This window comes from Pyxicephalus adspersus, chromosome 4, assembly GCF_032062135.1.
Source record: "Pyxicephalus adspersus chromosome 4, UCB_Pads_2.0, whole genome shotgun sequence".
Lineage (NCBI taxonomy): Eukaryota > Metazoa > Chordata > Amphibia > Anura > Pyxicephalidae > Pyxicephalus > Pyxicephalus adspersus.
In genome coordinates, this window is record NC_092861.1 from 79,374,717 (window position 1) to 79,388,019 (window position 13,303).

Here is a 13,303-nt window from a genome sequence, read left to right on the forward strand (position 1 = left end):
AGCAGTGATCTGTTGCATTAAATTTTAGTAATTTGTTGGCCAGTGAAATGATTAAAATGCCACGATTTAAACGTTTTAGAATTATATTATAATTATATGAGATATACTGCTGAGCTTTATTCTGATAATATATGGATACCAAAAGATAGTGCAATGGTTAGGTTCTAAAATGAAAAGAAAGATAAGTGGAGATAAAGAACAGTCCTGTTTCATATCATTAAATACATAGGGTGGGAGAATTTGTCCGTTCACCCTGACCGCCATTGAGAATCTGGATTCAGCAAAGCATGCCCTCGCTGAGACTAACGTGTTGTAGTGGCCTTTCTAACCTTTCAACTCTTCTAGTCAAAATCTCAGTGAACAGTAAAAAAAATTGGTAAAGAGTTTCACATGAACTAAATATATGACCTAGATGTCTCTTGCTTATTATTGGGCATAAAACCAACTTGGTCAAAGTTTATAATTTTTTAAAGATAAAGGAAAGGCGATTTTTGTAAAGCGTCGAAAATCCAGATAGAGAACAGAAAATAGGTTGATAATAGGGTTGGTCGAATAGCTGAGTGTTCAATTTGGCAGCTATTCGACTATGTAGAAATTCAAGAGCAATCAGGGGAGTGGAGCTGTCAGCTGTCTGATTGCTCTTGCAGCCCTAGTGTAACTGTAGTATGTGTTCATGGATAGAGAGTCTCTATCCAAGAACACATACAGAACAGCAGTTCATCTGCAGTCACAGTTGATTGAAAGCACTCACGTGCCTCCTCCAATCAGCTGTGACCGCAAAGTTCCCACTGTACTTATCTGCCCGGTGACCGTGGGAACTGAACTACAGAAGAACTCTCAATGGAGTTCCACTGAGATCCCCAGACACTAGAGGTTAATTAACTTTCAGTGCCCTGGGATCGCAGTGGATTTTCAGGGCTGCATTCATTCTTGCAGCCCTGGGAATCCTCCTGTTTGTGATCCCCGGGCACTAGAGGTTAATTAAAAAGTACAGCCCGGTGACCGTGGGAACTGAACTCAGACGAACTCTCAATGGAAAAACTTTTTTTAACATATTTTTAAATAAGAATTCGCAAAGTCGAATTCTGTGTTTTTCGGGTCCAGTCTGCCTGAATTTGAACCGCCATTTTCGGCTCAAATATAGGGACAACCCGAATTCGAACACCAACACTAATTGATAACTGGAACACATTGCAGGGTAAATTCCCTCTTTCAAAATGACAGTAATATGTGCACAGAGGGATTTATTTGGAAGACTGGAATTACAAGTGAGAGAAGAGTGGGGGAATAAAAAGTTTATTGTAAGGAGGGTGCCAAAAAAAAAAAAAAAAAAGCAATAATTTATTATATAGTGAAGTCAGACCATTTGTCAAATATGGTTTCTTTGACAGCTGCATTGAATTCCTCCAGGGCCCCCGATGTAGCATATTTGTACCTCGCATACATGTCACAGTCCATTGCCAGGATGAGGGAAAACTCAACCAAGGGTTATGTGCAAGAAAACAGATGCATGACCAGAGTAGGTAATGTTCACTATTTCTGTAGAGTAGAGATGAACAATTAATTAGCTTGGGGAGTGTGTTGCCCCCTCTTGGGAGGGTATGTCCCCTCTCTGATAAATTGTGACCCATAAACCTAGGTAGCATGAGCCATGGTAACCACCCTCCCCCTCTATGGAAAGGAGAAACTTAAGTGGGGGGGATGAGGAAAGTGTCTAACAGGAATATCTTTCCAAAAACAAAAAATTTCTTTGACCCCAATCCTGTAGGGTAAGAGAAAAGAACAGACAAGAAACAAGTCAAATTCCAAAGTTTACACCTGATCTTGAAGGGGCAGTTGGCATTGGCAATTCTTCCATGAATGGTTTGCTTTAACGTTTGTCATAACAAGGGCTGTAAAGAAAGATGTCATTGCTACATCACAGGGAGTAGTATAATAAAATTATTAACATACATTTGTGTAGCATTGTCTTCCTGAAATTCTGACCTGATCTATTTCAAGAACATGCATTTTATGAACATGAAACTGATCTTATTGTTAATTTTCCAAACTAAATCTTACTTTAAAAAGACCTTCAGCTGCAGATATTTTTGCTTGTTGATTGATTACCTTGCCAAGAACATTAATATTTTATTTTTTTTTAAAAGTGACCTCGGATGTTACATCTTTTTTCATATAATTCTTGATTAAGCAAAATTATGCACATGCATTTTTTTTCTTCCTGTGATTCTGTTCATGACTGAATATTTGCATGATGCACATCTTTAAATCCTGCCAATCTTTTGCAAACCTACAGCATCTAAAATTATATACTGTTGTGAAGGGGGAGGCTTTTTATTATAGATTTTCCTTACTAGCCTTGACATCCAAGTGATATTCAAACATAAAAAAAAATCACATTTATATTCCTGCTTTAGTTTGCCTCGGTTTGCTTTATTTGCATGAATCATCAAGAGCTTAGTTTCTGTGATGTAAGAATAAAAAATTTAAAACTAACACTTACATTATGGTGTTTTTTTTATTAACTTGTAAATCTGACATTCAGCAATATTTTATGGTGTTAAATCAACCTTTACTCCGCCAAAGAATGTTACCAAATGTCAGACTCATTGCTTTTCAAAAAGACCCTTATGTGTATACACTGCTTTAGAAATAGACTGCTATGTGTTGAACAGTCCAGTATGTAATTGTAGATCATCAGGTCAGGGATTTTAATTTAGATGTGTATTTGTATTTATTTTATATTATTTTGTATTGGATTGGATACAGGAGTTTGTATTCAATCCAATACAAAATGAGAGTTTGAATTTGAATTTCCCGCTGATGGGCACACACGCCGACCACGGCATCAGGGATCGCCGAGGGACACGTACACGCAACGAGAACAGAGAAGAGAAGAAGAAGCCGACGGAGATCGACGCTGGAACAACAGAACACGGGATGATCACAGCGGGACCAGGTAAGAGATGGCTTTTAACCACCTGAGAAAAGTTTGCGTTTAACACTTTCTCCAAGTGTTTTTACCCCGAACCAAGGTCGGGTTTAACGGCCAGGTGGTTAAATGTTACTCCGTTGCAAAAATAAATGAAGAAACTAACCACTTACCATTTGCCTCTGCTGCACCTTGTGGTTGATTTCACATGGGCCTGATTTATTAAAGCTCTCCAAGGCTAGAGAGGATACACTTTCATCAAGAAGCTTGGTAATCAAGCAAACCTGGAACTAATTTCGTAAGTCATTTGCTTTTTATTAGCAAATGGTTTCTATCCTGGACCAGATCCATTTCAGGTTTCCTGGATCATTCAGGTTCACTAATAAGTGATAAGAGAATCTTCTCCAGCCTTGGGGAGCTGTAATAAATCGGACCCAATATGTCACTACAGGGCACATAGTAGTGCTGATTTATGCTGAGACTTGGGTGAATGATTCCACTTTACTGGAGAATAGTTTATAGTTGCTGTAGCAGTGGAAGAGGCAAATATTTTGTTTATTTTATGCAGACAAATCTTTTATTTTGGGATTTATTTTTTTAAAAAGAGTCATTGTCCCTGGATTGTTAGAATTTATTTATTAGCCGATATAGTATTTTTCCACAGTTGGGTTGGAGTGTATGTGCATCCTACTTCTTGCTTTATCGTTCATATTTTGAACAACATACAATGAAATTACATTCACACTTACCTGTTCACACACTATTGATTTCAGATGTATGCTAGTGAATGGACACTTGGTGGTTCAATGTAAACTGCCCCTTGTTAAGAAAGTTCAATATTTTATTTAAATTTTTTTAAGAATCACATTATTCGTTATAGTTAAAAACCAAATGATTGTCAATATAGAAAAGATTTTTTTTAATTTCTTTTCTTTAATTTCTTTTATAAAGCTATTTAGATAATGAAAACATCTCATTTTAAAAGATGAAAGTCTCTACTCTTTAAAAATTGTTGAGAAAATTGTGCACATGGTCTAAATTGAATTGTCACCCAGTAAATCTTATAATCGTAGTAACAAGAATAGTTGGAAAATCATAGCATTTATTGGAACTAACACCTAAAAAAAGGCACCGAATTAGCAACACAATGTGTCCAGCTGCAGCATGAAACAGATGTCGCACATTAGGATAAAATGAAGTCTGCTAAACACTTATAATTTCACATCTGGCATATTGTAGCTAAATAATGTTACTGTAGGATGGATCATCTTTAAAAGTATATATTTTGTTCTTGACCTACCTTTCTACCAGTTAAAAGTGGGTGTTTATTATTTTCATGCATGCATTCAAAATCCTTTTTTATAGAAATAAAAAGTACAAAATATCTTGAAGTGATTAAAGAAAGTTTAACATATTTTAGAGTTTTTCTTTATTATGGTAACTCTTTTAAGGTTGTTGATTGTCTCTTTTATGTCTGAGTTCAATATTACCCATTTTAGAACAGCAGTGACCACTTTTGAGAGGTTTTATAGAATAGTACAGGGAGCATGAAACATGATAACCCCTTGGAACATAATATAAATATTTAATGAAATAGCCTTTGCTGTTTAACACCCTATCGGCACCTAATTAAAATCATATTTTTTTTTTGGGGGGGGGGGTGTTTGAAAAAGCAGTGTTCTCCCCAGTCCCTTTCAGCTTGGCGCACCACCTACCATTTTTCAGTAACCATCCAGCTGTTTTTGTGTTGTTACTAAAAAGTTTGGTCATGATACAGGGACACTAGACAATTAGAGCGTAATACAAAGATAATAGAAAAATTAAACATACTAAGGGGGGGGGGGGGGGGGGTGAGCATTGGAAAGCTGGAACAAAGTATAGGGAGGAGCAGTTATTTAGGGGTTACGGGATGCCTGGGTGTTGTCCTCCACACTTTTTGAGCACCCACCTACAGATTCTTCCCACCCCGCTTAAAACAAATCCTGGGGGGATTATTGGAAAAGTAATATCTTACTAAAAACCCAAAGATATATCCAATTTTGAGATCAATGTGAGGAAGTTGCTTGGAATTGCAATTCACCTAAATAAAGATCTGAACATACAGTTAGGTCCATAAATATTTGGACAGAAACTTTCTATTTTGTTTCTGTACATTACCACAAATAGTTTTAAATTAAAAACACAGATGCAGTTGAACTGCACACTTTCAGCTTTAATTCAGTGGGTTGAACAAAAAGATTGCATAAAAATGTGAGAAACTAAAGCCTTTTTTTTTTTTTTTTTTGCAACATTATTTTTATGTCAGAAATGCCCTGATGCATTCTTCTGTTATCTATTCAGAATGGAAATTAGAATTTACATACACTTTAGGCTCACTTTAGCTCATACAAGAAGTTTTAATTGCAGGATACATGTTCACCTTGTTCAGGATTCGGGTGCGCTTTTTTGTTTTTGTGCACTTTTTTTATTATCTACACAAGTCTATCAATCTATACATACAACGATACAATAGTAATATTCTCCATTTTTTTTCAAATTACTATTGATTTTAGTTCTATAAAAGGAAAAAGAAATATTACTTTATTTTTTTATAACAATATAATAATGTATCGCCACAATTTGCTGAAATAGTAAATAAAAGTGTTATGTGTCAGTCCATAGATAAAGAGAATGTTCAAAATAATTACGATGCTTCTTGTTCTATTTCAGTTTTTTACACAGAAGAAGCCTCCTAGAGGACTTTATGTATTTGGAGATGTTGGTAAGTTACAGAATAATATTGCAAAAAAAATATATTTTTATTGCTTTTTACAGTTTTCAGATACAAAATGCTTGCTTACTATTGATTATCAGTTACTTACTTTTTACTATTTATACTCTGTACTTAAAGTTTAGACTTTTTTTGCTGACTGCTACTGCAGAGATATTAGGATTTGTACAGCAGAGTGGATATGTGGGTAATGGTTTATATGTGTGTGGGCTCCAGGGTGTTGTTAGGAAGGGCAATGAGTGCGAACGTTGTGCTTCTGTTGTGGATCATTTTATAGACAAGATTGTATGATAGTATAGTATGGTGTTAGGTAGGTATCATTACAACCACAAGGTATAGCAGTTGAGCCGCAGTCATGAAGAAAAAGAAAGTACATCCTCTTTTAATTCTAAAAGATTTTCCATATTAAGACATAATATATCATATGGTTCTTAAAAGGTTTTAAAAATATCTAAATATACCTAAATTTCTAAAATCTAACTTAATCTAACATTATTTATCAAAACTTTAGTTAAAACAGACAAGCCATGTGTGAAAAACAAGGCACTTGTCTTTATCAGTCTCTTACATTATTTTGGAGGAATTTTGACATTTCTGTTCACAACATTGCTTATATGCTTTTGTTTATGCATACTTAAGGTCTCACCAAAACAATTCGATCGGACTTTGCCTTTGCAGTACCTTGTTTCTTTACTTTTTCAGCTATTCTATTGTAGATTTTCTGGTGTCCTTGGTATAATTGTCTTGTTCCATAACCGAATTTCAGCAAAGCTTCAGAGGTTGAACATGGTTTCCTTTTATACTCTGGAGATTATGTATGAATCTTACCCAATGTATTAGTCTTTGTATACAGTTTGTTACACGGGATACTTTAATCACATGACAGAATTCAGAGTATAAGAATACAGAGTATAATGAAAAATGAATGAATATGTTATAACATTGTCTATTTTAAGGTACCGGCAAGACTATGGTAATGGACATGTTTTTTGCACATGTTGAAGTGGAAAACAAAAAGCGAGTGCACTTCCATGGATTTATGCTTGATGTACATGAAAGTAAGTTGGGTATACTGTGACTTTATGTGTTTATGAGGCTTTATGACCTCTTTGGCTGGTTCCTTAAAAAAATGTGTCCAATGAGTGCATGTTGATGGTTTACATGTTATAATAAACATTCTGTATTGTAACATTACATTATTCTTCCTGGTGTTGCACATTATGCAACCTGTATTACCTACAGTCATGTCTAAAAAGTTTTGGAAGTGACACAAATGTGTTTTGCAAAATTTACATCTTCAGTCTGTTTGGTGACAATACAAATTTTTTTTAGATTCTTATGCAGAGTGATCAGAATCCTATTAATCCTCATTGCAAATAGTTTTATTAGCATGAAAAACATTTTACACCCCATTTTCACTGTATTCTGGCCCTGCACAAAATGATCAGCTGTCAATTATATCATCAGCACGTGCATGAAATTACTGTCATCTTCTTAACCATGGTTACTTCCAAATATTCTGTGCAGCCATCATCAGTTTTTATTAAAATGGCTTCACATGCAAGGAATATGCTGCTAAGAATATTGCAACTGAAAAATACATTTATTGGATCATCAAGAACTTTATAGTAGGAGGTTAAGTTGCAGTAAGGAAGTCTTCCGCTGTGTGTAGCAAGTGCCAGGATTGTCTCCTGGGAAGCCAGCTACAGAATCATGTTTTCTCCAGTTCAGAGCTTATTCAATATGGGCAGCAGGCACAAGGAGGCAAAGGCTTTTGGACAATGGTCTGGTCAGGAAGAGCTGCAAATAAGGCAAGAACAGGCTAATATTCTGCAGGAAATATGAGGACTGGACAACAGAAGACAGGCACCAAGTTATTTTCATTGATGAATCCTCCTTCTTACTGTTTGGGACCTCTGAAAAATCAATTGTCAGGGAAAAAAAGGTGAACACTACCAAGAGTCCTGTGTCATGCGAACAGTGAAGCATCTTGAAACAATCCATGTGTGGGGTTGCTCTTCATCCACGTGGGTGGTCTCAATCACAATTCTGCCTGAGAACTCGAGCAACTTCTCCCAACAATCAAGATACAATCTGGTGACGATCTTTGTATTTAAAGTGGCTCAGAAATATTAACACTGAAATTTGAAATTCCCCGATTGTGATTATTATTTTTGTAAACACGTTTTAGTTCTCACATTGTCTTTTATTCTGAATGTGACTTGATTTTTTTTTATTTAGGAATACATCGCCTTAAGAAAAGTTTACCAAAAAGAAAAGCAGGATTCATGGCTAAAACCTATGACCCTATTGCTCCTATAGCTGAAGAAATAAGTGAAGAAGCCTGTTTGTTGTGTTTTGATGAATTTCAGGTGAGTAACTTAAGGTTAGCTCCAATACTAATATTACTCCTATACTAAATTATTCAGATGCCTTTGTGGTTACTAATTCAGTATATCTTGCTGTGTCCACAGGCATTGGCTGTTGACAGTTCATTGACTTTCCAACTCTTTTGTCCTAGTACTTTGGTACCTTTTATATTCTACTCTCATCAGCTGGTTCATTTGAAATCTTCTTTTCCATAAACCATGCAGGCTAACAGCACTGTTACTGATATGGAAAAGTTGGGATGTCAAATCCCTAAATCATCATTTTAATCTGTAACCATTTCCATGGTCGCACATGCAGACAGCAGTTATAAATGACTTGCAATAAAAGAGGCAGATGTGTCCATGATGATCAGACTGATTGACAGCCTGATTTCACCTTTTCTTTGTTGCCTGAAATATTAATTAGGATCCCCCAGTAGGGAAATGCCTAAGTATCTAATGACAGATTTGAGCACAGTTTATGTTCACTAAACATTTTATATATGGCTGAGGTTTTTGTAAATACTGACAAAGATAAGGGTTGTTCTGAAACCTGACATTTTTGTTTTTAAGTGATGTTATGCAAGATGCTATATGATGAATTGGCTTTTAACCTTTTATTCAAAAAGAAGATATTTTCATAGACTTAAACCATAGACTTCTAGTGTTTTCCATAGAGTCGACAATGTACCTGCTAAACAGAAGAAAAACACACAGAAAAGTCTGAAATTTTCAGCAGGATGCACATCATTTGTGCCAACACTAATTACTGGTTTTATATGCTTATATTTGCTATTCATTATGTGGCTCTGTACCAATCAGCAGATGACAGAGTCTCTGCCACTTACACATGTAAATTAACTATTAGATTTTTCTTTCCTCTTTTTTCTTACTTAAGTGAGTTATAATAGAAAGCAACTCTGGGTCATAATAAATCTTTTCTCTTAAATGCTAATGAAATTTCTCCATTCTCTTCATTAGTAGACTGCCATTAGTGGTAATTTGTAGCCTTCGCTTTTGTTCTATGGTATAATGAATGCTGGATACTATAAAAAAAAAAAGACTATTACAAGAATACGTTGCTCATTGTTTTCCTGCTTACTTCTCCCGCTCTGAAACAGAGCTGTAATTTTACAGTATAAGTAAGGGGACAAGATCAAAAGAGAGTAAATTGGCAAGCAAGCACATCAAGTGACTCTTGCTTTATTAATTAGATAGCTTTTACAAATCAATTTGTTCTCCTAAGGCAAAAGGCATTTCAATCGTGTAGCATCAAAACACTACATTATAGCCCAGGGAAGATCTTTCCAACTTTTTTTTTTTTCTTCCAAATCAATCTTATAGTTCAGTGTAGTCGTCTCAGTCATATAATCCAAATGTTATTACAAAGCTTTCCAAACACTGGTTCAGAAGTAATGTTTAGCTCTGTATAAAGGAAAATCATTACAAATGTGTTATGGCAGAAAGAGGAGTTAAATGCACGTAAATTGCATGCCAATTATCTGAAGCTGCTCCATTTTGCTTTGTACAAGCATGTATTTTGTTAGCTGAGCCTCTGGTTAAGAGTAGTATTTTAAAATGACACCAGCATATTTGTCTAATTTCATTTCCCATTAATAACAGATGCTGAGCATGATATAATATAGTTTATAGGCTTTATTCATTTTAATACTGTTTTTTTTTTTATTTGGATTATTTATTATCCCTTTTTGAGAGAAAACAAGCTTCATATCAAATGAATACATTGGTAACATTGGCTTTTTACATTCTTCCTCTGGCCTGACGCATCCAAAAACGAAATATTATGATGCAAGTGAACGCCTGATTTGTTGTCTTCAGCAATGGGTGTTAAACACATTTGATCTTCCTTGATTTGTGTTTTGGACTTAACAAGTCCTGTGAAGATATGTTTGCAATAAAGGCATAACTAGTCAAATACATCCTTTCCTTGCACTTTATATTAAAAAGCAAAAGCCATCATTGGCAATATTGCCTGTATACAAAATCCTTAGCATACCTCCCAACTGTCTCTGATTTGGAAGAAATTCTCCCTCTTGCAGAACCAAGTATCCCTGTACCTTGTTTAGCACATTATAGTCAGTCCTGTATGGTATTCAACTTTTGAAAAGTGTTATTTTCACCCTTCTTCAAAATTATACTACTCTTTACTGTTTTACCCTTTAAGCTAAAAAAATATATATATATATATACATCTTACCTAGGACCAAAAGTTGGGAGGAATGGTTCTTTGGTCATGGATGGTCCCACTAGTTTTCAGCTTTGGTGTGCAATCAGGAAGTAAGAAGAGGAAATTAGCAAAAATAAAAAAAAAAATACACTTTTTTGAAATGTTTACCTTACCCTTACACTAACATAAACTGGCCCATTCCCCTTCCCCACTATTTACTTTTTCTGAGATCTGAAGGACAGCAGAATGAAGTTTGTTTTCGTTTCCCCACCACAAGTCTTTCTTGTTTGTGCAGTAGTTACGCAGACTTTTGTGGGGTGTTTCCTGAGGAGTTGGACCACCCCTAAAGATCTCTATGGGCTATATTACGCAAACAAAAGCAGGGGACTTGCTTTGGGAGAATGTAAACAAAGGATAGACTGTGGCCCTTTGGATCTCAGGTGATGTGGAGGGTGGTTTAAGTCAATATATATTGTGGGGAGGGGAATAAATGTTTAATAAAAAGGCACTTATTCTTTAGACTCCACTTTTAAGGGAAAATACATAGGAAAAAAAAAGCATCCAAAAATATAAATAGGACTCCTTTTTTCATTTTCCCAATGCAGCTAAGCTCTGTATTCCTTAATTTTGGAAGTCAGTGTCTTGACCCTAGGGATTGCTTTTACAAAATATACCAGATTGGCACCGTGAAAGTTAGTTCATGTTGCTGGAGATGGAATATCACACTTACTTTATACTTGGTCTTGCTGGTATCATTTTCATATGACACATCCCTACATTTGAAACAACACTACCGAGCAAATCTTACACCCACCAATGTGAGCCTGGGTAAGATGTGCAGTGCCAGTGTCAGTCTAACAGGTTTTCCTGCACGGGGAGCTTGAATACAGGTGGAGAAAGGAGGGGGCAAATGTCATTAATTTGGTAATTATTTCTTATTGTGTAATCAGTTGGATTCAGGTGGAGGATTGATCAAGCTGTAATGCAGTATTGCAATATAGAAAAGCAGTGTCCATTTCTTGGCTATGTTGTAAAGCAAAGTAGTTTAACAGCAATACTTGGAACAGAATGAAAAAAAATATTCACAAGTAAAACTATTTGTACTTCTTTTTTTAAATATATATATATATATATATATATATATGTGTGTGTGTGTATGTATATGTTTGGCTGGTGTCTAGCTTTAATCCCATTGTCTCTGCAATGCTTCTAGAATTGGTCTGTGACTGAGGTCATTTTGTGTTTTTGCATTTGGTTGGCTTTTTCATGTTTAAACCGCTTTGCTCCTTTTCATTACATATATTATATTAGATACCTTGGTTTCAACTGCATTACGATAAAAGATATACAAATCAATATTTTCTGCTACCTAAACATTTTTAATACAATTAGTCATTTTCATCAAATATGGTTTGCATGTCTCTATATAACAAATGAAACCATGTGTTTGGGATTTATTTGAAGTACTCTTTCTTTGTACAATGCATTAGGTTTATAGAAGGTTATAGGTTAAGGTCTATGAGGTGAAGTGACTATGATCAGTTGTTTAAAACACCAACAATAAAGCTTTACTTCACTGTGAAGCTACATGTTTTTCAGATGGGCCATCTGCTGAATTGTGTTGTTCAGTTAGCTTATAATAGTCTCCATGTCATTTAATTTCACTCTACAACAGAGGACAAGTAGCTGACTAAATTACTATAACCTAGACTCTCCTCATCTTTTAGTAGCTAAACCTTGAGAACAACAGGAATATAAAATAGCATTCATGTTTTATGTTATTCATTATGTTGCTTCTAATTAACAGGTTCACCCAATGTTTGTTCCCACTTTGTTCACTGAACACTCCTATTCTTTCAATAAAAATGATCTGATTTGCAGAGTACAAATATACTTACATACAGTGTTTGCGTTTTAAATGCATAATGAAATAGAAACATTGTTTTCCCTAATTAAATTTAAATGTTGCTATGAAAATTTAGGGAATTGCAAAATCTTGCTAAGTTATAAAATATTTTGGAAACCATCAATAACTAAAACGTGTTGCCTTAAGTCTCTTGATTTTAAAGAGACTGTATTATTGGCTGCTATTCCAGAATTTTAGTTTTCAAAGCTTACTGATGTTCATGCATACCCCTTTGTACACCTCTTTCTTTCACTCTTTGGTGAGCATATTTGAAACAAGTACCTTGTTATAAGGTTTTCTGTGGTATGTGCTACTTCTTTATGAGCCTTGTCTTCCTTGCTTGTGCTGTACCTACTTTCTCCCCCCATTTATTATTATTAGGAGTATATTTGTATTTCATGTTTCAGCTGTGATTTTCCAGGGCAAGTCTGAATCAAAATGGTGACAATGTAGAAACCATAAATGTTGAATTATATTCATGGACGCTTTGCCTGTATTCTACAGTGGTTGGGGGAGGGTTGTTAGGAAGAACAAGTAATGTCTAAGTATTCTTTCATTTTTACAGGTCACTGATATAGCAGATGCTATGATACTAAAACAACTGTTTGAAAACCTGTTTCAAAATGGTGTTGTTGTTGTAGCGACATCTAACAGACCACCTGAAGGTAATATAATTTTCCTATATTTTAAAGGATGGTAAAATATCTTTGGCTATAATATCATTTTTTTTATACTCTTCTTCTAGTATTTATATTGCACTGACATATTGCACATTGCTTCACAAAGTCCACAGTCATGATACTAGCTATCCCTCGTAGGGGCTCACAATCTATGTTCCTAATGTCCCTACCATAGTCATTACCACAGTATAAGGTCAATTTAGGGGGGGAAGCCAATTAACCTAACTGCATGTTTTTGGAAAGGGAGGAAGCCAGAGTAATGGGAAAACCCACACAACACGGGAAGAACCTGCAAATTGATAGTTTGATAGCAGATAGTGCCGTGCAAAAATTGGAACCTGGAACCTAGTGATGCAAAGGCCAAACTTTATAGTTTAACATTTTGTGGTAAAATGTAGAAAGGGAACCCAAAGGTCAATCCATCCAACAGTGACATCTCGATTTTAAGCAATACTGGT

General features: G+C 35.2%; 1 protein-coding gene across 3 annotated transcripts in view; it reads left to right on the forward strand.

Moving 5' to 3' along the window:
• Positions 1–13,303, forward strand: part of AFG1L (AFG1 like ATPase) — a 56,460-nt gene that overhangs the window by 19,790 nt on the left and 23,367 nt on the right. For all 3 annotated transcript variants that reach the window (XM_072408735.1, XM_072408733.1, XM_072408734.1), the window contains exons 3-6: positions 5,642–5,693; positions 6,659–6,760; positions 7,944–8,074; positions 12,731–12,830. In XM_072408735.1, the coding sequence (XP_072264836.1) occupies positions 5,642–5,693; positions 6,659–6,760; positions 7,944–8,074; positions 12,731–12,830 (385 nt within the window). The remainder of the gene's footprint in view (positions 1–5,641; positions 5,694–6,658; positions 6,761–7,943; positions 8,075–12,730; positions 12,831–13,303) is intronic.